This window comes from Rhipicephalus microplus, chromosome 8 (genome assembly GCF_043290135.1).
Source record: "Rhipicephalus microplus isolate Deutch F79 chromosome 8, USDA_Rmic, whole genome shotgun sequence".
NCBI classification, from domain to species: Eukaryota; Metazoa; Arthropoda; class Arachnida; order Ixodida; family Ixodidae; genus Rhipicephalus; species Rhipicephalus microplus.
This window is the reverse complement of record NC_134707.1, coordinates 10,835,288-10,861,836: the sequence shown is the minus strand read 5'-3', so window position 1 is coordinate 10,861,836 and position 26,549 is coordinate 10,835,288. Positions and strand designations below refer to the sequence as shown.

Sequence of the window (26,549 nt, the reverse complement as noted above, 5' to 3'; positions counted from 1 at the left end):
TCGTCAAGGATCAATGTTTGCATAAAAGACATTTTTAAATGTTTTTTCGGGTGTTCCAACAAGCGACGTTTCCCCCACTTCGTTTCTATAAGATTTGAATCAGTAGAGGTTCCTCGGTGCTTCTGGTTCCTCAGATGCGGTGGTGCATCAATTTCGACGACGCCCCGGTCATCGACACGGAGGATAGCCACAGAAAAAGACAGTTCTCAGAGTCCTGGTTATATCCGAAAGCCGTCTGGAGATGTTAATCGCTCACCTAGAACGTTACACAGTGTATACGTGCACGGGCTGCAGAGACAGTTGAAAAAAAAAAAAACACCGAAGCAACAGCGACGAAAAGAAGGGCGATGGAGAAGGTAACACCGGCAAGAAAAAACGCTAGCTGCGGTGCCAGCCGAACAGTCACCCCTAAAGAAGGGACCGAATCGGTCCCGAAACGTCGGGTAAATTTACCGTCTTCAAGTTTTTATCTAATTAAAAACTTTGGACTATAGGTTGGCTGGACAGTTTGTGTTACTATTAGTATAGGCAATGACTTGGTGCGCTCGAGTCATTACACCGACCGACCGGCAGTGCCTTTTCGCGGAGTCATCGACGAAAGAAGCCGAGGAAAGCAGCCCGCCGTAACGATCGGGCTCTGACCGAAAATAACACACCGCTCCCACCATCGACTGGCGGAGGCACGTGCACCACTCACTCCCAACGAACGCGTCAGGAGCAGAAGCCTTGCCTCAGGTACAGAGCCGTCACGTGATCAGGGCGTGGCTTCCTTGGTACCACGTGACGCTAAAAGTACGAAAACATGTATATTCAGTGTTTTATCCAGAATTTCAATTTGGAGGAGGACCGGACTTAAGGAAGCGGGGGGGGGGCACACGGGTGTGAAAAGGGAAGAGGGATGTTTGCGTGGAATAACTTAGGAGGAGGAATGTTAACATTTTTTTAGGGGGGATGATGGGGTGATGTATTAATCGCTGGGCGTTCGCTAATCGTTTGGCGTTATCGGTTCGGTTCGTACAGGCAAACAGTGAAGAAATCAAATCCAATGGAGACGAAGAACGACGCCAAGATTCACGCGGAACGTCACTTTCCGTTCTCATTTGATCGAAGTGCGTCTTCGAGCGCCACTGCTGACGCGCAGGTCGCGGGATCGAATCCCGGCTGCGGCCACTGCATTTTCAATGAAGGCGAAAACGCTGTAGCCCTGTGTGCTCAGATTTGGGCGCACGTTAAAAAACCTCTGTTGGTAGAAATTTCCGGCGCCCTCCACTGTGGCGTCCCTCAAAATCATATGGTGGTTTCGGGACGTTAGACCCCACATATCAATCAATCAATCAATCAATCAATCAAATGTCTCTTCAAGCCTAAACAAAGTCTCTGTTGCTCCTGAGCTATACTTATGTACGCAATAGTCTTGCCCCTGATTAAAGATGTTTCGTGGCGAACGTCCTTACTACGGTAACAGATGAATCATGAATGAAGACATCTATCTATCTGTCTATCTATCTATCTATCTATCTATCTATCTATCTATCTATCTATCTATCTATCTATCTCAGCATCGACACAAGCCGGAACCAAACGCTTCCAAGAAATAATAATAATAATAATAATAATAATAATAATAATAATAATAATAATAATAATAATAATAATAATAATAATAATATTAATAAATAATAATAATAATAATAATAATAATAATAATAATAATAATAATAATAATAATAATAATAATAATAATAATAATAATAATAATAATAATAATATCTGAGGAGGTTTAAACGTCCCAAAACCACCGTATGATTATGAGAGATGCCATAGTGAAGAAATGCTCCGGAAATTTCGACTATTTTCTGTGCTTTAACGCACACCGACAACGCACAGAACACGGGCCTCCACCATTTCACCTCCATCGAAATGCGACCGCCGCGGCCCGGAATCAAACCCGCGACCTCCGGGTCAGCAGCCCAGCACCCCAACAGCCACACCACCGCAGCGGACAGCCCTTGCAAGAAAGAGCCCCAGTGAAGGTTGCTCGGTCAACTAGAGCGAAACGCTGAGCGACGAAACATTCGGATAATCTCGGTTGCCCAACGCAAATCCAGTTCCGTCAAAACCGGCACGGTCTGTTCGTTCCAAGTTGTTGTTGTTGTTGTTGTTTTCCTATTGTTAGTGGCGCATACCCACTGTGGGGGATTGGCCAAGAATCGAGTGGTTTCAACATTTACTGTTCATATTTGGAATGATGGAGGTTTAACAGAAAGATTACCGATAGCCTAGGAAGGTGTGGTGCTAAATGTAATGCATACAAATATTTACGTAAAGAAGTCTCAGTCGCAAGCCGAACTGCACGTGACGCGATCGTATACGTGCCGCAATAGTTTGCCTCAAGAAAGGAACGAAGGCTCCTCGACTGTGCACGCTCGAACGCCTCGGAAAAATTACGACAGCGGCCGCGCAGTATGCGCTCGCGGCGTTGGTCGGCAGAGGGCGCGGCACGTCACTTCCGGCCGGAAGTTCCCTGCGCGTGTGCGACGCAGGAAGCGCGCGGAGGCGGCACAAATCAGACCGGGAGGCCGGAAATGCAAAAGGGATATATGTCCTCCATATCGGAACATAATAAACCAAAAAAACATACGAAGCTATTGCAGAGAGAAACAAGACGAAACAGATAAGTTTCTGTTCTGATGATGAGCACTTTAAGGTTTTATTTTTCGTCCTTGTGTCGGGGCGGTGTGTCAACCGGCAAAACGGCGTACATGCGGGCGCATTAAAGTCGATCATGGAATGGCTAAAAAGAATGCTCGCTCAGTTCTGCTTCATTGCACTTGTGAGGGTGGCCGTGTAAAGCAACACATGCGTGCATTGCGTTCTTCATTAGGTGGGGCCAAGCTATAGAAGGACCCTGCAATGGCATAGCCTTAGGTGGGACCTAACCTCGCCGGTAGCATCACGGTGCCCTCAGTCAAGCTTCACCGCAGCGCCTCTCCTTAATATTTGGTCGAGCCCAAAAGGAAACAAGCTTTGGAATGGATGTAAAATGAAAAATGATGCAACGATGCACTCTGCACAATGACCTGCCATTACGTATTGGTGGTGGTGAGGGAGGGGCATAGAAGGTTTGGTGTGAGCAGCTCTTCTAATATCAACGGTATTAGGCCACCCTTACCATCAAACACCTCCACGGAAGCTGAATCACGTTCAAAAGATGTAAATACAGTTTGGTCCGTAGCTGCCGAATTCAAGAATCGATGAGAGTGTTCTCAAAAGTGAATGCGAATGGCACTTTGCAAAAACAAATGCTGAGGCCGCAGGGCTACGGTGGCTAGCCACCATAAGCAGGGCTTCTTGAGACGCTGAGCGGACGTGGTGACGTCATTCTCGGCATGCCGCGTTATCAGCAACGTCAGCACTGCTGAAGCGTGGCCTCCCGGATTAGCTCCGGCAACAGCACGTGTCGAGTTGGTCAAGGAGGCGACTGTAACTCGACATATAAGATACAGGAGACTCTTATTCACGCCAGCGCTCGTCTGTCGTTACAGGGATTTAGAACGGGGCAACAAAGTATACGAAAAGACACCAACTCGCCATATTGTCAGTGTTTGTCCTTACTCGAAATAAAAAGATCCAACAGCAAAACTTTCATGTTCGCTATACTCGCTTGAGACTGTCACCAACAGCGCTCTCGCGGTTCGGACCAGTGAGCGGCGGGAACTTACCGCCGGCTCCCTAAAGGAATTAAGGAAACGTATGCTTATAGCGTCATTTCTGGCGCCCTCGCGTGGACGGAGCAAGACATAAATTTCATTTTTCGCGTACTCTAAAGATTATTCTGTAACACCCCTGGAAAAGTAACGACATTGTGGACATCAATATAGGCCTTTGCTAGCCACAAACTTTCATCGATTTCTGAAACCGACTGAGTAGAGGGCTAGGTTTGGCGCCTCATATAGATGATAGTCCAGAATATCAGCCCAGGTTCACCAGCCTTAATTTAAGACTGAACAATCAAGCGAGAGAGGCAGCCATGTCACGTGGTCACGCAAAGCAACGACAAAAAAATAAAGACGGTAGTCTTCCGCCGACCTTCTTTCGTGCATAGCGTCGCATTTTCATTGCAGCCTAAGAAACACTAGGGTCTTTAGAATTACGCATCTACGTAATCTCTATATCAAAGGAACACACCACTTAATAGTATTAATTTTGCACATCAGACATGCATATAATTTGATTTTCGATCGACAATGTTCGCTATAGTATGAACGCAGCCACCAGTTCAAGATGACTGGGCGTTCAGCAAGTGCTTAACACACAGACAGAACTAAATTTTTATGTTCAGACATCCTAAAAAGGCTTTCATATAAAAATTCGTCTCCTTTTACTATAGCTTCTGTTATCGCTAACGATCATTGACCGTCGTCGTTATGAAGCTTCCTTTCTATCCTCAGTTTTATCTTCACAACCACATGAAAAAAAAAAAATCTGCCCGCATCACTGTAAGAAAAAAAAAAGATACGTATATCTTGTCCTTCCTGTAGCGTGTCCTGAGGTTGTTGTTGATGGTGTCCTCATCGATGCGGCTGAGCGCCGTCATGTCCGGCATCCCGAGCTCCAGGCAACGCCCTGCGCAAAACGCAAAGAGAGCGTTGGGGTCGCCAGTACCACATGGCACCTACAGATATTAACGCACGATTCAAGCGATAGTAACGTGGAGAGAGAGCATGTGGCGTCACAAGGAAGCGCTGACTGCTCCACGACGCATAACGCTACAGGACACATTCGGCAGCAAGTTACATTGTCACGTGCTGTATATACGTGGCGCCAAGCCAACAGGCACGGAAGGAGTGTTTGACACTCGCCGCCATGGCTACTGGTGGCGCTGATTAACACTCCAACGTTTAAATGCACATGTATATCCCATACAGTGGACGGGGGATGGCTGCCGCGATATCTCAGTTGGTAGAGCATCAGACGCGTTACCCGAAGGTTCGGATATGCCCCAAACGGAAAGAGTCACTTCTTGTCGACTTTGATTGCTGTAAATTTAAGTCGGAATATTTACGTCACAATAGGGAATCCTCACACAACGGTCGCTCTCCTTCGCATAAGCGTGTCTATTTTATTAGTTCAACACGAGACACAGGACCACCAGCAAGAGAACCAGTGATTTCTTGTTTCATTTGTCCTGGTTCGCGCGTTGGCTTTTGGTGCCATAACGAATGACTTGTTCCCACTTGCACAACTTGCTACGCGTTGCTGAATGGGGAAGTTTTGCTTCGCATAAATGGTTCATTGACGTATTGCTCCGCTGTTTACCGATGCTTTCCACGTGTCACGCTACTTCCATTGTATAATCACTTTCTCGCATTTCATATGCACTTTCACTGTTCGGCTCATGCATTAATCCACCGACCTCTTATGCACATTTTTCTTGTATTATAATAGAGGGTCGCACTGAAGTTGTTAAACGTTGGGTGTGCGTGACATCTGTGGTCAATAATCGCATCTTGACCATTTATTGAGAAATGATAACTGAGCTTTATACTCATGCATTCACAATCATTTTATCGCGAATAAAGGCGAGAAATGTAGTTATTGTGCGACGCTATATAGATGTACACTTTCTTACTACTTATCTTCTACGCGGGCTCTTTGAGTATATCGAGACAATGTTACTCGTGGAAAAATCAAACAGATTACCCAGTGCAGAGGAGGAAAATGTGATGCGACAAGAAACCATGTACATCATTTTTATTGCAATAAAAGGTTCTGGCGCACTCCAGCGGACGACCATTTTTCTACTGTTGTGTCAAAAGTAAAATGGCGGAAGTTAAAGAAATGATGTAGGCTTGAAAAAAATGAATATTCACAAAGCGAGGATGACGCTTGAGACAGGTATGGGGTAACATCGTCTTCAAGAATAATAATCTCTAGGGTGTACCGAATGGTAACGCAACGTGCATAGAAAAAATAGCATTCATGTTGCATATGATATTCTGTACAGAATATCATCACAGCACACAGCAGGATGCAGATTATCGTAATGAGACGTTTGCTCTTCCACAGATAGGTGCAAAGAAATCTGCTGTCGATCGATAAAAGGGAACGAAAATTGAGAAAAATTATCAAGTCCATTCACTAGCGAACGCAGCGACACCTAGGCGAGAGCGAACCACAAGGCTTGTCGTCTATGATGACGCAGATCATCACTTTGCCACGGCGCTTAGGCAAACGCATCATGTATATATACAACGCGCACATCTCCGCCACCGTTGATAGAAAACCACTACGGCGACGTCAAGACAAAAACATGCAGAAAGTAAGTAAATTATGTAAAAAAAAAGGCACAGCCGCGACTCCAAGTCCCGGCAGGGGAAAACCCATCACTCATCCCTCCCAGACGCGTCAGGGGGCATTTTGTCGCTCAAGGAGAGAAAAAGAGGCACGTGTCGCAGGAGCTAGCATCAACAAAATGTGAGAAGACAAAGTGCTATATACACGAAAGAAAGACTGAGAACCGCGCGCATCTGCATTCCTCGATGCCATAGTGGATTCTCTTGGAGCCCTCGACGCATGGCAAGAGCTCAGCGGAACAAAAAACTAGCGCACGCGAGATAACAAAGTAAAAGAGTGGAGGAGAACACCAAATGCGCCACTACGAAGTCAAGCAGACAACGGCAATAGCGCGAGGGGCAGACGATAATAAAACGACGCGGGCGCCGCCATGTTGATACCGACGCTCCATGAGTCTATAAGCCGTCTGCTTCTACCGACGCAGTTTCGCATTTAGATTTTTCTTATTCAGGGGTGGGCTCACAACGCATTCGCTGTGTTTTCCCCAGCGTCCATCTCATGTTTCTTTTCGTTGGCAAAACAACGGGAAGCAAATAGATGTAGGTGAGTCAGTTTGTTTGCGTTCGTATGGCGTCGAGATACGAGTTGGCAACCCCCCCTCCCCCGGCGGGAATTCCTTCGGCGGAAGAACGGCAGCTCGGCTTGTTCCCAGTGCAGTCTTTCAAATGGTTTATTCTTGGCTTCCTTGCTGTAAGCCGACAACCAATCATGGAACGGCGCCGACTGGACGTGTCCGAGTATGTAACGGCGCTCGTAAAAGATACTTGTGCAGCCAGATCACGCAGTTCTATCGCATCACCGCTGCTTCACTGAGTGCACGTCATGCTATACGTTAAGAATCACACGAAAGACATGTCTTTCTCAATCTCAATCAGCCATTTGTTCCTTCGCTGTCACCGAAAAGAAAGTCCTTCACAGACGTATAATCTGAGTATCTTACAACTGACATGCCCTATAATGGTTTGTATGTTTTGTTCTCAACATGCTTTAAAAACGTAATTCCATAGGTTACCCTGAACATCGTCCAATTCCACCATATCGTAGAATCCACTATCTTCTCAGCCCCGATTGTTTGAAAGCGCTAATTCGACTTCTCGGATTTGCGGATATTGCAGTGATTGAAAATTAGCATTGCTAATAAAATAGAGGTAGCAGCTGACCTCTGGGCTAACCGAGTGCTCCCAATGTCAAAAGGTATTACAAAACAGTACTTCTGCTTACTGTCTCACAGCTGGGCTGCCATGCATGGATGGAGGGATAACGCAGTGCCCTCTTCTTGATAGGGAAGCGACTCACGCCACCTAGTCATAACTAGTAGTACCTGCTATAAACAGGAAAGGGCTGAATTTCACTTTTGCCTTGGTTTAGACTCACTCAACCTAACTCTACAACAATATCACAAAATAAATAGACGTTTCAGCATCCATGCGGGCGTCATTTGCAGCACACACTGACACCAAATTTTGGTGTCAGTGTGTGCTGAGGATGCCACCCGCATAGATGGCGAGACGTCTATGCAGTTTTCTTATACGTTAGTTAAGCTAGAGTAAATCCTTTAAAACCACGAACTCCATCACATGGCTTTTGGAACATTTTCGCACTTGATTTAGGCACTAATCGGCCGGATAATCTTTATCTGATTGTTCTACCCGCTCAAAGCCTATACCGTCCGCCGCGGTAGTGTGGCGGCCAAGGTGCTGGTCTTCTGCACCAGAGGTCGCGGGTTCGATTCTCGCCCCGGCGGATGCATTTAGGTGGAAGTGAAAAGTTATAGAGACCACTGTGCTGTACGATGTCAATGCACGTCAAAGGAAGAACCAGAAGGTCGAAATTTCCGGAGCCCTATACTACGGCGTCTCCCACAATATAGATACGGAAAAGAAGAGACGCCGTATCGACAAGGCTGTGGATTAGATGTATTTGAAACCAGCGGTAATGGCATGACCGGTTCACCAGCGATCGAGCAGAGACCACCCTTCGTCTTTCTCGTCAGGCACACACGCGCGTCGCCCCCTAGAATCTCAGTATGCATGCATGTAGCAATATTATCCTGGTTTTGGGACGTAAAGCCCCCGATCTTCACCGGCTCTAAGACCCATGGAACAAGGAAGTACGAGCGCGAACAGACACCCGCAATGTAAGCCGCAAGTGCAGACAGCGCTCGCGTGTATGTGTAGTTTCTCCTGAGATTGTCTGTTTGCGTTGATACCCCTGTACACAATGAATGACATTCTCAACCGACTTGCCCAACAAAAAAGATCGAAACCCCACACTTTTCATAAATTTGGCCCCGTTGCTTCGAAGTGTCAGCTGCAGCCATCTACAGAACATTATCACATGTTCAGCTGGGGTCTGAGCACTTGATGCGTGGGGGCTGCAGCGTCCGTGGTGGTGCAACGCAGATAAGAACTCACACAGCTGTACAAGCTCCTATCTGACCTTCAATTTAAAGCAGATTGAAATTGACGTGAGGAACACATGTGAAGTACTGGATTAAAAAAAAAGAAACTTGCCGTTTAAAAAAAAAATGCAAGTAGGTTGTATATTCTAGTGAGATGTGCGTAAAGTACATTTTATTTCGCAAACGGTTTGCATGGCAGCAAATTCGGGGCTGTGACACGCGTTCCCGAACACGCGGCGTTTAACGATTGGTATCAGCAGATTGGTCATCACCCAATCAGATTGGTATCACCCCACGCGCGGAATGTCCTTGTAAGCAACGTTCCGGCAAGAACGCTCTATTTCCTCAGTGGGAGCAACAGCTGCTCCATACTGTTTGAGAGTATCATTTTCTTGCATTTCGAGTCTTGGCCTGTAGACAAATCACTTATCTCGAAAAGTGCGAAAAAAAACGAGGAAAAAAAGTGAGGAAAAGTTGAAAACGCGTGGTCAATGCTACTTTAAATTGCTCTCATTTTATCGGCGATAATCGGGTCTGCAGGTGAAAGTATACTGGTAATTATTAACGTATATGTAATCATACGTATACGTACATCAGTACGCGGTTTACAAGAACGCGCACTGGAAAAAAAATTCCGCCATATCCACGAAGTGAATTATGATGAGTGGGCGAAGCTCCGGAGGTAAACCTGGTAAACCATGAATCCTCTGTACATTTTGCCCACTCGATTTTATTACATCGCTCCCCCTAGCGTACGTCGCCGCACTAAATCGAACAATTGCCTTCAACCAATGACACGCGCCATATGTGACGTCATTCCTATTTTATAAGATCTCGCGTCTTTCATCAACTACAAGTACCGCTTTCTAGTTTATAACATCTTGCATCTTTTCATCATCAGCTACAAGTACCACCATCTAGTAAACACTACAAGAACTAAACGAGAGGTGGCTACATACAGGAGACGGTACCGCCATCTAGTGAACACTGCAAGAACTAAACTAGAGGTGGTTACATACAGGGGACGGTACCGCCATCTAGTGAACACTGCAAGAACTAAACTAGAGGTGGCTACATACAGGCTACAGGGGACGCACAGCCCACGCCCTAAGGAGCTTCGCCCCTAAAAGATTAGCGCACTCGCATACCATGTCACTGCTCGGCGGGCTATCTTACAAAGTATGTGATCGCGCTGGTCGCCCATGCGGGGTGTGTACATCGAACGGGCGAAGTCACTGTGTACACCCGCATAAGACTAAACCCGACGGGAAATCCCGCGCGCACGCCGGTCCACTCTCTTCACCCACTTTCCTCTCTATATAAGGACGCGTGCAGTCATGCGTGTTGGCACTGCGTCTCCACTCGTCTCGGTGAACTGAACCATGCGTCGCCATCGGCGTCACGGAGGACGACTCTTCGCCGTGTGAATAAGAAGGGATAGATCTGGAATCACCCAAAACTGACCGGCAAGTCTGACTGAAGCTATAGCAGCGTCAGACGCTCGGATACCCCGTGAAATGAGTATCATGCGCTTTGATTGATGCAGGTTTGATGCACACTCAAGAAGAAGAAATGGACATGGGCCGGGCATGTAGCGCGTAGACAGGATAACCGCTGGTCGTTAAGGGTAACTAACTGGATTCCCAGAGAAAGCAAGCGGGTTAGGGGGAGACAGAAGGTTAGGTGGGCAGATGAGATTAAGAAGTTTACGGGTATAAATTGGCAGCACCAAGCACGGGACCGGGTTAACTGGCGGAACATGGGAGAGGCCTTTGTCCTGCAGTGGACGTAGTCAAGCTGATGATGATGATGATGATGATGATGCACAAAAGTCTCGCAACGCTTTTGAAACACGGAGTGTACATGTGTGCGCGCGATTTACTTTTTTGCCTTCTAATAACGTAGAGGTGAGCAAGTTGTTAAGTATTCATTCTACAGAACACAGCCGAATGATACAGTACGCAGTAGAATGGGCACAGTATTCACTCTGTCCATGTTCGCGGGCACTGTCTTATAAAATGATCACTTTTTAGAGACGAAGCTCCTAAAGCCGTGGGTCTGTGTATATGTTCCTTGTATATCTCGGTACGTGACCATACGGTAGAGTGATGTAGCGGCGTGTGTGTGTCTTTTCCAAAATGTAGGATTACACAGCATTACTATCGCGCTTGAGCCGTCAGGCGTGTATCGCATTTCTCACTATACGTGCTTCATAAGTATTATTGAAGCAGACCGTAGCAGGCTGCTACGACCTCTATGATTGGTTCAACATGCCGCCATTACCAAATGTGACAAAATGGCAGAATTCGACAGTGTCCAGAAATAGCATCCCAGAAGTGACCTTGCACTGAAGGGATAACCATAATTTCCATTTCCTCTTCGCCGTGGCTGATCGATCGGCTTTCAGAGTTCCTCCGGTCTCTTTCCAGCTTTTATTTTTGACGTGGACGCCACGACCTGAGCGCCACACCTCGGCAGGTGACCTCAGCGTGCAGCGCTCGAAATGGAGCGCCGATGTTCACGCCTCACAACAGGATAACCACCCGGACCGGCGGGAATCTATTTTGACCGAAGGCGACGGAGGATCTGTGGCTGGAGGGGGCGAACCCGGAAATGTGGACATATGCCGGCCGCACAAAGCGGGCGACTTCAACCTGGCGATGGTCATTTGCGATAGAACTCAGTATAGAATATAGGGGTTGAAACAACTGATAAAAAGACGAAACGTAAATGGAATTTGGAGGTCCTGAGAAAAGAAAGAAAGAAGCTTATATAGTTTGCAATACACAGCATAGAGCGCGAACCTTCAAAACACTATTGACCCTGAGAAGAATGTATTGTATAGTCCCGCCGTTAAGGTGGCGCCCCTGATGCCCCGGAACCACTCCTTCAGAGATACGGCACAAAAAAAAAAAAGCCGCCCATACAATGTGACGTGAATCGTAATTGAAGACGCGGAAAGGTTCGCCCTTTCTATAGCTCGCTCACAAACACTCTATGAGAAACGCCGCAAGCACGAAGTTCTTGCAGGCAGCGCCATCTTGATGGCCATGCGATGAGAGACCATCGCAGAGCAATCGACGTTTGATCCCGAAAGGAAGGATTAGATTTCTTTTTAACTTGACCTTTATAATGTCTAGCAAAAAACAGTGGTATAGATCGGTTTGAGTGCTCGACAGCTGCCCTGAAATTTGTGGGTTCGATCTCGGCCAACTGCAATCGCGTTTCGTTGAAGTCAAAATGAAAGCAGCCCGAATTTAGTTCGAAATTTTCGTAGGCATCCACTATACGGCGTGTTTCGTAATCGCATTGTGGTTTTGGCACGTTCCAGCCGCGGTGCTCTAGTGGCTAAGGTACTCGGCTGCTGACCCGCAGGTCGCGGGATCGAATCCCGGCTGCGGCGGCTGCATTTCCGCGATGGAGGCGGAAATGTTGTAGGCCCGTGTTCTCAGATTCGGGTGCACGTTAAAGAACCCCGGGTGGTCGAAATTTCCGGAGCCCTCCACTACGGCGTCTCTCATAGTCATATGGTGGTTTCGGGACGTTAAACCCCACATATCAATCAATCGTTTTGGCACGTTAAAGCGCAAGATATTATCACGATACATGCAAGCTACCAAACAGACATTTATTTATTTATACTTATACCTACAGCGCCCTCTGGGGGCATTGGTGTAGGGGTGTTTACAAATTCAAAGTACATTTAAATCAGTGGGGACAAGTTGACGCACGGCACACAAAAAATAAAGGCAAATAAAAAATACCTAAATCGCAGCATACAATATCATTGTGTGACCACATACTCCTTTAAAAGGGAAGGAGTATTCGCGGGAACAGACATTCGCGTTATATGACGGTATCTACGACACACTATAGGCCAGGAATACGTGCTCTAAGCTTAAGACATGGTATATACACCGTAGTAAAAAAAAAAGGCTCAAACGCGTTGCGTCAGCACTTAGGTCGAACGCCTATTTTCAAGGGCCCGGATGGAAACGCAGAATAGAGACCGTATAAGAAGAGAACGCATAGACGTTACCGTGACAAAAAGAAAAACGAAGAAAAAATAACAAGATAGAAAATAAACATTAAAATTCGCACACCCACCCGAATGGGCGGTGCGCTGCCACATCGTTTATTGAAGGGACACGCTGTGAGAAAAAAAAATGTTTATAAAGAAATACACAGAGGGCGACCATTAAGGAAACCATTTGCAAGCCAAGCAATGGTGCGGGGGCGGGTCTTATCTGAGCCAACGGTCCTTCTTTGTATCCCAAAGTTGAGGGCGCCGCGCTTAACACGAGTTTAAGTGCACCGAGTGAATGTCGCGCCACGCTTCTTTTTTTTTTTAGTGTTTATATATTCTTATAGTGCCGTTTTACGTGGGAGTCAATCCGGCATATTGGGGCATGAATCAAAGGAAAATCGGGCTAATTTTGAAAACACCCACCTTCGTTAGTAGACCAAAAAAATTGGTAGACCAAAAAAAATTTTTTTTTCGTGCATAACGTGACATTTTCAGCGAAGCCTAAGGAACCCTGGAGTCTTCAGAATTACGTATATGTGTATTTTTAGTAAAAGAACACACGTCCTAATACTTCCGTATTGACGTTGCGCCTCAGATATGCGTAATAGTTGGTTTTCGTTCGAGTACGTTCACAAGTATAAACGAGGCCACCAATTCAAAATGGCTGGACGTTTAGCAAGCGCTTAAACTTTGGCCGGATGGCTGGTATGACCTGTGGAATGCCTCATTAGCGTACCATGGTTGCGGGTTCGGTTTCTGCCGACGGCAAGTTGTTTTTCCCTCAACTATGATTTCTTAACATCTTCATAGATTACCAGAGTACATTCAAAATGCTACAAAAAAGAATTCCCCCCTCCCCCTATACCTTTCTTTCACGCATGGGCTGCTGGTTTTCATTATCATTGGCATGTCGTCGTTAAGGAACACAAAGTAGCAAAGTTCCTTTTTTTATTTGTGTACTAGACTTGCGGGCAATGTGAGCTGAAACACCGAAATTACCTTTTAGTTATAGCAGCAAGCGCAGTAAAGCGCGAAAGTGCCGATGACATGAAATACCCAAGCTGAAAGGTTTTTCCCTGCGATTCAATGCTTGAGCATTCGCATCATTACATAGCAAGTAATCGTGGAATAAACTTTTAATTCCGCGTTCCAACTCGTATTGTTCTCGATGGTACATGAGCGAAACACGGGAAATTCAAGGGTTAATTTTGTTCGTTAGACACAACATCACTGACCACCAACAGACAATCATAAGCTAAGAAAAGTATAGGGGATCTTATTTGTAGTAAGTATGACGAAAACGCGAAGAAACTAAAGTGAGCGAAAGTTGCCGCCGGCCGGTATCGAACCTACGACCTTCGCATCGCGCGTTCGACGCTATGCCGATTGAGCTACGGTGGTGGTCATCCTCCCTTTTTTTTTTCTTTATTTCAGGTGGTAATCCTCCCGTACGCTTTATCAGGTATATCTGCGCGTTTAAACACGATGATGATTTGTGGCCAATTACCCTTTGTGCTGGGTGGACTACAGTGTCCTATAGTCGCTGACTAACCCCTGTGAGTGTTAGTCAGCGCCGCTCGGAGCCACGACGGTGAGTGTGAAACATTCTTATGCCAATAATACTGACGCCACGTAGCCCGTGATCTTTTTACGAACTCTACATGTTGTTCCGTTGTAAGTCCATTTCTGTCAAAGCTCCTTTCTTGCTTGCTTTCTTTTTCTAGTTCTTCTGGAGGTTAACAGACCGCCTACGAACCTCTCCAATGGTGCAGACAACAAGGTGTGCGTGTTTATGACTGTGTGAACTGCGTGAAGAAAACTGTGTATTGGCATGTTATTTGAACTGGTTTCAGTGTCCTATTATGTGTTTTTTTCCGTATTGTTAATTTTTGGGTACCGTTCTGTATTATTATTTTATTTTTCGCTGCAGAACTTTGTGATATGGAGTAGCCGAGGCAATAGGCACCTCAACCTCTCCACAGCAAAACAGTTAAAACAGAACAGAACAGTAGGGTACTCTTGTCGAGCGCTGTTTCGCCGAACTAAAGCACAGGCAACAAGCTATGTCATGCTGTCATCTGTCCCCAACAAGAAGAGAAGAGGTGACGGACGACCGTGGGACCGCAGGCGACAAGAGCAGAAGAAACAAAAAAAAAAGACGGCCCGTTAATGGCAACGCACAGAGACGCCATGAAGTTCACGGGTCACGTGACGAGGTCACAAAACACTCGACCACACACACACGCGCGATTACACGCACATAATACACACGCCACGCCACAGGAAAAGAGCCATGCCTGCGGCCGTTCACGCTGCCCTCCCCCCTTTGTACGGGAAACAAAACATTCACAACGAAACACGGTGACACAGCAGCGAAACGACGATCGGGAGTGTTGGCCAGGAATGTGGAGTCGTTCACAGACGTGTCCGGTGTGAGGAGACATGAGAGTGGCCGCTGTTCCACGAACTCTGGATTAGTCACGCCCCATCGGACATCCGAGCGCGCTGCATTCCAACGGGGATGAAAGGAGCGCTCCTCCGGTGCAGCTAGACAAGGCGCTCACTTTGTTTGGTCGGAGCGCCCGCCGCCGAACCAGGTAGATACTCGCGCACGTGGCTATCAGCCACACGTAAGTGCTGCCCCACGTTGGGCGCCAAACTGGGTCCTCCTCCTCCCCATCCTTCTCCCCGCCGCGTCATGGCCTGCTGCGCTGGTCGCCCAGAGCGGTTCTCTTAACGACCGTCGACCACGTACACTTTCGATTCCCGGCACCTTCTCGCTGGGACTTCATCGGAAAATCGTTCGAAAGTTTACGGACCGCTGCGTAAGCGCTGACGTCATCTGGCGTGGCCGTCAGAGCGGCCGGAGCAATGCGGAACGGATTTTTCGACACCCCGTGTTTCGTCTGCTTGGTGACCCACTTGCTTCGTCATCGGCGAGTAAGTGGTCGTCTGGGAGGTGTGTCGAAAGCGCATCGTGGACGGATCTTGTAGAGTTTTACAGTAAGTGTAGCATATACGGTAACTCTATAGCATACTGTAAAGACACTGCAACGCTATAGGTTCTTATACCTTTAAAGCCCTCGTTCTCTTCTGGACAGCGCTTAATTCCGGCGCCACGTATGATAGACAGCGCAATGGTGTGCTAGCATTGAGGGTCACTCAAAGGATATGGAAGCCCACTATTAATTCATTAATTATTAATTTATTCATTTATTTATTCACTCATAACTCACTCTCCATGGTGTACTTGCATTGAGGGTCACTCAAAGGATATGGAAGCCCACTATTCATTAATTATTTATTTATTCATTTATTTATTTATTCACTCATAACTCACTCTCCATTTCTAGTATTAGTGTGTAGGTCAAGGTAAGCAATACATTCCATGTATATCTAGACATGACAAAACCGGTACGCGGCTTCGGGGAACCGGGAAATGATCGAAGTCATACGCTGTTTCAAACAATGGAATGAGTTCTGTACATTGTCAGTACAGCGCGAGCCACAGAGTCGTGTAAACCTTATTTGGACGGCTACAACTCTATAAAGCCTGAATCGCGATTCTTTTTCTTTGTTTGCTAATTTCCTCATTTTCAGACACTTAGGCATAATCGCACGGCATATCTTTGACTATTTCAGTGTCACATGGCTGAGAAGACAGCCAGCATTGACGACAACATGCAGTGTCAGACCTGTTACCGCCTACTGTCGCTATATACCACGCGAGTCATGCACGGAATGAACGAATGAGCTTTAGCGTGTTCGTGGATACCGAATGTGCAGCAGACTCCAGCGCCGAATCGGCCAATGCGTGTGTGCAATGTTATGCGCGAAGCAAGAGCTTTCGCATATTGTCCCGAGCATGAAGAAGTCGGCAAGCGAGACCGTTCCCATGTCGCGCGCCTGTTCTCCGTCCGGAATAAGCAGGCATGCCTACAGGCCATCCGCACAGTCATGGTGACGCGGAACAGAGACGCACGTCCACCGGCAAGCCTATGAATCATCTGGACGCGCGCCGACCGCAGCGTTCTCGCGGGACCAGATCGACGACAGCGGGTGTCGCGGGCCTAATTGCAGGCGACATCTGGCGGGGCGCGTCGCGCGCGGCATGATCGTCGCTCGTCGTCGGTTCCGGGAAGCCACGGCACAAGGTCAGGGCAGCCGGCGAGCGAGATGTTTTTATCGCGCCTGCTGCTCGGCACATTTTGTCACGCCTGGTAAGACGTGCGTGTAACACGCTCCGTATATGCAGGGAGTTGATTGATTGATTGATTGATATGTGGGGTTTAACGTCCCAAAACCACTCTATGATTATGAGAGACGCCGTAGTGGAGGGCTCCGGAAATTTCGACCACCAGGGAGTTCTTTAACGTGCACCCAAATCTGAGCACACGGGCCTACAACATTTCCGCCTCAATCGGAAATGCAGCCGCCGCAGCCGGGATTCGAACCCGCGACCTGCGGGTCAGCAGCCGAGTACCTTAGCCACTAGACCACCGCGGCGGGGCACGCAGGGAGTTGCCGTGAACCTCGTCTCAGTGTGAAAGAAAAACCCTTTCCTGCGCTAACGCAACTATCCAATTTCGCAAGGCCCTATCTCTAGGTGGGGGGGGGGGGGAGAGAAGGGCTTTACTTCCTGATGATGTTCTATGCTCATTTCAGGAAAGACCACGCGGTCACTCCGGTTGCCACAGTGTCAAGAAAGAACAACTGAATGCGTCGAAACGAACTTCTTTATCGACAAACGAGACTGAATTTTCAGCAACAGTCTACCCGATCGCGTCTATACAGCGTCCGGACATCCCGAATGTGCAATACTGCTGCAGAATGTTCACCAAAGACTCGCAGTCCACCTGCGTCCAAATGACCAGTACATCCGACATTAGAGTGTGTCCGAGATTTATATCCTACGAAACGAAATAGCTAATGATATTCAATGCCCGACCAGACTAGTGAATGTCCAGTGATCATCAGTGTCCAACGTTGAGGAATTTCCAATACAGACTTGGATGCCATGCTAAACTGAATATTTAAGAATACTAAATGCTAAGCCGGCATACATATATATATATTCCTGATGAAGGCCGGTCCCCGGCAGAAACGTAGGAAAGATAAAAAGTTTTCGTTTTGTCCTGCCTATACTTGGTATTTTTCCACTCACTGGATCCAAGGGAACCTTTTCTCATTATATATATACATATATCTGTGTGTGTGTGTGTGTGTGTGTGTGTGTGTGTGTGTGTGTGTGTGTGTGTGTGTGTGTGTGTGTGTGTGTGTGTGTGTGTGTGTACATAGCTTAATAAGGCTAAACACCCAACTCCATAAAATGCCGTACAACATTTCTGGAAAGGCGCTCTTTAGCCAACAGTGGGGCTTACGCCATAAAATCTCATATATCATCCTCCCACTGAGGTTCTAAAGGGACCCGAGTGTGAAACAAGCCAGAATTTAAAACGAAAGTGAACGACCAAAATGATTGTACGTCCCAAAATGTCCAACGACTCTGCATATGTATATGCGAAAGATACCGAATGTCCACGAATACGCGTGTAATGTCTAACGTTATGGTGAGTTTAACGCGACTGATTACTCAATGAGCCTGAATGAGATGAAATATAAAGAGAATGGGCTTCCGACAGACACTAGGCGCCCAAGGATCCGAAGTGGTCAACCACCCTGAACACCCAATCTGGACTGATTGACCGACGAGACAGAATCCCGAAAAAGAATAACTGTCCTATGCATAGATGAAGAATAGAACAGCGCTTACAAGATGGGACGAGATCAAAACACAGACACTGCGTCAATAAGCTGTATCTGTGTCTTCATGTTCCGCGGAGCCGAACCCCGAGATTGAAGTAACTAGAAGAATAAGAATGGGGTGGAGCACATTTGGCAAGCACTCTCAAATTATGACAGGTAGATTGCCACTATCCCTCAAGAGGAAGGTATATAACAGCTGTGTCATGCCGGTACTTAGCTACGGAGCAGAAACCTGGAGACTTACAAAGAGGGTTCGGCTTAAATTGAGGACGACGCAGCGAGCAATGGAAAGAAAAATGGTAGGTGTAACTTTAAGAGACAAGAAGAGAGCAGAGTGGATTAGGGAACAAACGGGGGTTAAGGATATCATAGTTGAAATCAAGAAGAGGAAATGGACATGGGCCGGGCATATAGCGCGTAGACAAGATAACCACTGGTCATTAAGTGTAACTAACTGGATTCCCAGAGAAGGCAAGCGGGTTATGGGAAGACAGAAGGTTAGGTGGGCAGATGAGATTAAGAAGTTTACGGGTATAAATTGGCAGCAGCAAGCACAGGACCGGATTAACTGGCGGAACATGGGAGGCGCCTTTGTCCTGCAGTGGACATAGTCAGGCTGATGATGTGTCTTCATGCCGTCACATCTTAAGGGAGCTGTTTTATTCGTTATGTACAACATACCACCAGCTCAGTCAAACATGCTAATGATAATATAAGGGGTTTCACATCCCAAAACAACGATATGATTATGAGAAACGACGTATGGAGGGCTCCGGAAGTTTCGACTATCTGGTGTTCTTTAACATCGCAAAATACACGGGTCTCTACAATTTCGCCTCCATCGAAAAGCGACCACCGCCACCGAGATCGAACAATAAAGCACACTGCTCATCTCCTAACCACGTGCGTGCACAGGATTATCCACAAGAGAGAGAAGGGGGGACGTGGCTACACCTTCGCCGCATCACCCCACCCCATCTTCCCAAGCCGGAGCACACAGACCTTACTATCAGTGCAAGGGTACAGCCCCCCCCCCCCCTTGCCCCAATGTTGTCTGCCCACACTGTGAGCACCCCTACGCTCGTTGCAGATTTACAACCACCCCTGGAAGCGGAAACAATCAAATATACGTAATTAAGGTGAGAAGTAAACAAGAACAAAAAAAAACACCGCGATGACCGGGCGAGGGTGAAACGCAGAGCGCTTGACCGTTGCCATAGGAACGAGTGCAACGTCTGCCCCACCCCGTCATCCCTTCTTCGCGGGCGATGATGCGAGCCGGAAGACGTAAACCAAGGGGCCGCCCGCGAGGATTAGAAAGACAAACAGCCGATGGCGATGCGAAAACTCGCCGATTCTTGGCCACCAGAGCGCCGGAGGGCCGTTCTTCTCCACTATAACGACGTACGGCTCAAGCGGGGCCGATGCGCGACGCATTGTCGCAGCCGGAGAAGGTCGAGGTGGCGCCACCAGCGCCGTGTACTATGGCGCCGCCTAGCATCGTAAATATCGGCCCAAGGAAATAACGGCGGAAACGACGCCAGAAAGAGGCAGAGAGAGAGAGAGAGAGAGAGAGAGAGAGAGAGTAAGTAATATACATGGCCTATATAGATGCAGCCCTTGTCTCTTCTTTCTTTTCCTCTCAGCCTTTCGAATTCTTCCGCGATTCAGTTCTCGATGTGCCTTCCGCGGAGTTTTATATCTTCCCCACACGGCGTCTCTCTCTCCTAATTACCGCCTGTCGAGCGTCACGTGGTTGTTCTTGGCAAGGCCGAATCGCGCGTTTTCACGGAGGACACGGTGCAGTGGCTTCGGCAGAACAAAGGCCGAAAGCACGCGGTAGGCGAGAGGAGAGGCGGGACATCAAGTTCGTCTGAGACGTCTGTCAACAAACTTGGGCGATGTTATTAGGAATGGGTGTAATCCGACTGATCATGGTGATGAATCGATATTATATTGCGCTTCTTAGCACCACGAGCGATTTCGCGAGGACCCCATTTATGGGGACCTTAGTAATTTAGAACTAGATTACCTCCCAAACTGAATTTCAGTGGCACGAGCTCTCACTCATTCGCAAAATGAGCTAGATTTGCATACTCAGCTTGCGGGGTGATGTGTGGTGCTCAATGAACTTTACAGGCACTTTTGCGAGCACTCATACATGTACTGTGAACATGTTACAAGTATTCGGTAGGTGGAGTAACCTAGAGTGTTCACTTGTAATCTGAACATAAGTCAACAGTAGTAAGCTAGTGATGTACAAATTGTACTCTCAACATAATACGAGTACTCAACTGATGGTGCACTCATTTCTACCTTGAACATGCTACGAACACTCAAATGATGGTGTACTCCATCGGTGGTGTACAAATTCATAAGTTGAGCATGTTACTACTACACAACCGGTGGTGTAATCATTTGTACTCTGAACATGTCAGGATTATACTAAACAGATGGTCTACTCAACTCACGTTGTACACATGCAACTTGGACATGTTACAAGCACTGAAACGGTAATGCAATTTGTAGTAGGACATATCACGAGTACTCAAGCAGTATTCAGTTGGTAGCGTAATCTAAAACTTAATCACACTGTGATGTCTTCACAATCACTCAAGACATCGTTGTTAAATAAGCATTCTGTGAATTCTGAGTGGAAGTGGGTCTGTCTGATTAGACCAAAGAGTAACTCTGCGCTATCTGAGAATTGGGGAGCACCAGCGCTCAATGGCTGAAAACAATGCATATCTGCAGAAGTTCTGGGGCAGTCCGGGATCTACGAACCAAATGTACCCACTAAATAGAGTCAGTATGAGACAAGTTACATAAGCGAAAAAATCGCGGGTAGATTAGCACTCAATCATGCCGTGAAGGAGTTTAGGAAGAATAATGGGATAAACATATTGCAGTTACATTAAGAACGAAGCGTCGAGGTGTAGAAGAACCAAAACTTTAGTGCTTCCTAATGCTGCCATAATGCTTCTACAGAGCCCCCATAATGCGAATCAAGCAATTAATCTTTACGCCTTAGTTTTATAATCTAAAAGCCGAATTATGGTATTTTCTTTTTGCTATGAGTATGCGACGTAAAGTGACTATCGGCTCTAACTGGAACAAACATATAAAACAAAGTTCCGCTTAATTTGGAAACACTTCCAAGCCACACAAGCAAAGTACTCGCGAGGTAAGACTGCGGAATAAAACTAATCGACGCGCCAATTTGCGCAGTCCGGCTCTTTTCAGGTTCTTACTCCAACCGCCCACGACGAACGACGTCCGTAAAGGGAAAAAAAGCGTATGATTAAAATTAACAGAAGAAACGTCACGATAAGAGGGTACACCGGTGAGTAAGAAGTCTGAGAAAACAAACACGCGCAAAAACTAAAACAAAGCCTACAAGTGCGCGCACACACAACATCAATAAGACGACAAGACGATTAACACAGATCCGGCGATGTGGGTCTGCGGTGCAGGAGAGGGAAAAGGAAGAAAATTTCGTCTGCCAGCAGCCCCCACACACTAGCAGAAGTAGAAGTGGGATTCGTCATTTCCGTACTAGAGAGATAAAATGAGAGAGAGAGAGACAGGTCCCGCTGTACAACTCCCATTTCCGCCGTGGCGTGCCGCCACGTTCCACACCTTTTTTTTTTCCTTTCCACGAAAATGAAGAAAAAGAGAGGGCAATGCAACCGACACCAGAGCGGCGGTGTTGTCATTTCTTGTCTTCGCGTGCCTCGAACATCCGTTACAATCTCCCTCTCTGTTTTTTTTTCTTGGTTTACTACTTCCTGTCCCGCATTCTAGATGCTGGCACGCGCCTACACTGCGAGCTCTCTTCTTCCCTGGGTGCACGTCGATCCTCCGGCGACGACAAACTGACGTCACAATAACGCGAGGTCTTCGTTTTCCGGACGTGGAAGAAGGAACACGCGTAAAAAAATAGCGCGAAAAAGAAGTAACAAAAAAGGGCCCTTTTGCAGCTATTTTATAATACGGACATTTTTGTAAACGCGGATATTTACGGAATACGGAATGCCTGCTCTTTAGTACGTAATTTTACGGAATACGGAGTGTCTACAATTGCAGCACATACTTTTACGGAATAACTAATTCTTGAATACGGAAGAACAACGTAAAAAGTAAACGAACCATCGGGATTACACATACTTCGGTGCCAGAAATAAGCCTATTAGAAACGACGACCACTTCCACGAGACGGTTGGTTGGTCGGATGCAAATATAAATCCGCGGAATTCTTTTACGCTCGTGGCCAGACGGTTAAGTGGACTACTGTGTGTCGCTTACTCCTTCTTGTTCCTCTACTTAAACACAGCGTCAGCATGCGAACGGTTGTGAGCTTGAAGGAACATCGATCTAAATGGCACGGGAAACGTTTACACGATCGCCCACGGTGAGTGGTATGCAAATGATTCTCCGCATTCCAGGTTTTTCATTTTTTCTTTTCAGGTGTGCAGGGTCTCTCACTCGCCTTTATACGAGAAAGAAGTGTCCGTTTTCGGATCAGTTCTGCGGGCTTCCTTGTGCGGTGAGTACATAAGGAAGATAGTAGACTAAATACAGACGCTAACTCGGTTTAGCTATACTTTTATCTGTCTTAATTTTGTCTTAACTGTCGTTTGATCTGTCTAATCAAGATAATAGTAATACATTGTATAGTAGTGCTTTCAAATTACTTCACAGCGAACTGCCCTTAGACAAGCTGCCATGGTGTGCGGAGCACTCACCAGGGTGAGAGATGGGCACTGTAGTACAGAAGCATTATTTCATTGCGTCGCTGCAGGAGCGTAAATTTATAGCACTCGGCCAACATTAACTATGAAGTACTAGCCAACAAAGGCATGGTTGCTACTATAATGAACTAGAACTAGTTCACCATAGTTGCCACCATGAGTCCAGGACTTTTTGTTTATTACTACAGATTATAATTCCCCAAATAATATTGGCTCCGGTGGTTAGGCCTAGTGCCTCTCCATCGTGTGGAAACCAGATGGAGGGGCTTTAGTTACGCTTACCCACTTAGGGGGATTGGCTAAGAGTCAGATGGATAAAATATGTTCTTTTTTTTTCATCTGAATTCGTTCTACAAATTAGATTAGATTAGATTTGTGGGGTTTAACGTCCCAAAACCACCATATGATTATGAGAGACGCCGTAGTGGAGGGCTCCGGAAATTTCGACCACCTGGGGTTCTTTAACGTGCATCCGTTCTACAAATTATGACATCAATTATCATTAACAGTTATTGTTAATTGATATATTCACTAGAATTCTAAATACACCTGCATTATAAAACATTTAACACAGAATGTTCTAAAAAACGAAAGAGCAGAAAGGAAAAGAAAAAGGTAATTATGAGACAAGACCATGAACTAAAAATTATAAGCGACTGATGGAGCAGTTAAATTGATGTGATTCACAATCAATTTTTTTTCCGCAGCGATGAACGTATTTCTGTCCGACAACTGCCCCAGCACAGAAGATCCAAATGACAGAATTAGTACCAAAAAAATGGCACCCCGAATAGTCGACAGATGATTATTTCTCCGAGGAAGAAAAATCACCGGCAATCCATCAATAAGTGATCGATTGGATCCTCATTCGAAGATGTCCCTAATGTGGTTGCTTGGGCAGGTTTGTACGCCATACTTCACATAAAAACAGCATAAAACATCAGTGTGTGTCTTCATTTTACTGGTAATAAGTTTTTAGATGTTTTCACGGGAAATTAAAGAAGCCCGTCACGGATTAGTAATGATTCTTTGTTTTCAAAATCATTGCCCCGCCACCGTGGTTGTGGCTAAGGTACTCGGCTGCTGACCCGCAGGTCGCGGGATCGAATCCCGGCTGTGGTGGCTGTATTTTCGATGGAGGCTAAAGTGCTGTGGGCCCGTGTGCTCAGATTTGGGTGCACACTAAAGAACCCCAGCTGGTCGAAATTTCCGGAGCCCTCCGCTACAGTGTTTCTCATAATCATATGGTGTTTTGGGACGTTAAACCCCACATATCAATCACTCATCATTGTTTAAAAATAATTAAAACACTAGTTTGCACATTGTCTTAGTAACATTTTAAACAGTTTACATTTTACACGATGATATCCGTGGCTTTCTTTGTTTCAGTAGTTCCTCTTTCCTAATTTCAGCCCCCCCAAAAATGTATTTTTACAGGTGAACACGAAAACTGCATCGCCTTAAAATGAGGGGCATATTTCAATTTCTTTGAAGTTCTGGCCGAAATCTCATCGTGGCTACACCACAGTATCCGGAAATCAAGCCATTGGCTTTGTGTTCTACTTTTAGGAAACCGCCCGTACTGGATGTTGATAATGCTCCTGGGATGATAGGCGTGCAAGCAGCCCACTCGGGGAGTGTTGGCTAATAGTCTGGCGAATGTGATCTTCGCTTTTACGGATTCCGATACATGTTGAGACGTCAATTAGAAAGAAGTTATTCTTCAATAAACATAATTAGAGACTGCTAAAATGATTGTTCTGCGTACGTTTTGAAACAAATAAGCAAGCGAGAAAATCATTATGACAAAAACCCATAAGCTAAAAGTTATTGGCGTTTCATGTAGCTATTAAATGGATTTGACTCACTTATGGACATCTCCTCAGCACCTTCTATATTGCTCTACCAATGTTCCAGCTTAGAAGTTCGAAATTACAGCTCTGCAATCGAAGTCGCTGGCAGACCATGATGTTGTCGCATCACAAATTCAACGATTCTTGTTTTGACCACGAAATCCGTTGTTAGTCCAGCAAGAATTAGGTGTTCAATTGTTTCTACAGCACGGCAAAAGGCACATGTTACATGACTAATCGAAGACGCGCGTACACGTGTGTGTGTGTGTGTGTGTGTGTGTGTGTGTGTGTGTGTGTGTGTGTGTGTGTGTGTGAGTGTGTGTGAGTGTGTGTGAGTGAGTGAGTGAGTGAGTGTGGACAGATCATGTCCTCACATTATCGATCATACGTGAATGCGCCTTCTCGTCTCTACAAAATACACCATGCGTTCCCAAAGTCTGCTCTCGCTCATTTAACAAAAGCAAACAAAAGTAATTAAGGAACAAAGTGAAAGCGACACGCAACCGAACATTGCGTCGTTGTAACGGATAGGCTGAATTAGTGAACAGGCATGACAGGCAAACCCAAGAGCGCTTTGTGTACCGCGTCCGCTTCGAGGCATCGTCAAAACCATTAGTGTCCCCAAAGACAGTCGCTGTGTAACGTTGGGCTCGTCGAGGGAATCCATTATCCGTGACCGGCGAACTGTGAAGCGATCCGACCGGTGCGCCGAAGACGCAAGAAGAAAAGAAAGCCCCTCGAAAGACAGCGGCTAGGCCAGTCTTTATCGCATGGCAGATGGAATTTCAAGTGGCCCCACCAGGCAAACGATGTCGCCCCTTTTGTCGGCGACTCTCTCATTGTGAAGAAAGCGAAAAAGAACACGAAGCAAGAGACAGCGCGGTCGCCAGAGCGCTCAGAGCGAGAGATAAAGGATGAAAGAAAAAAGAACAGAAAGAAGCGAGCAACGCGGAACAGGTAATAAAGGTCGTGAGCCCGGGGTACTTGCATTCGAATCACGTGGGGTTTTGAGTTGCACGGCATGTAGCGCCGCGTCGCGGCGGTAGTCGGAACATTTTTTTTTCGGCTGCCGAAGCACGTGACGCCAGCGGAAAAAAAAAAAATCGCGCGTCGTCTGCTAAAATGTGTGCGCGCCGTCTGGTGAAAATGACAAAAATAAAAAGGTGCGGCCTTTGGACAGAACCGCAGACATTGCTAATGTTGCCAGCTACACGAATGTTTTCTTACAAGGTTGCGTCGAGGAGTTCTGCAGGTGGCGAAGAAAGAAAAACGAAAAGCAAATACTACATGCACGGTTGATAAGGCAGTCCCTTAACTTTTTTAGCGCTTTTCCGTGACCCCCCCCCCCCCCCTCGAAGATAATATCCATACAGTACGCGATGCACGACGTAAGC

At 46.6% G+C, this 26,549-nt stretch overlaps 1 protein-coding gene across 1 annotated transcript in view; it reads right to left on the bottom strand.

Annotated features, from left to right (window-relative positions):
- Positions 1-26,549, bottom strand: part of Myo81F (unconventional myosin 81F) — a 131,969-nt gene that overhangs the window by 94,853 nt on the left and 10,567 nt on the right. The window contains exon 2 of the mRNA XM_075871023.1: positions 4,520-4,626. Coding sequence (XP_075727138.1) covers positions 4,520-4,626 — 107 coding nt within the window. The remainder of the gene's footprint in view (positions 1-4,519; positions 4,627-26,549) is intronic.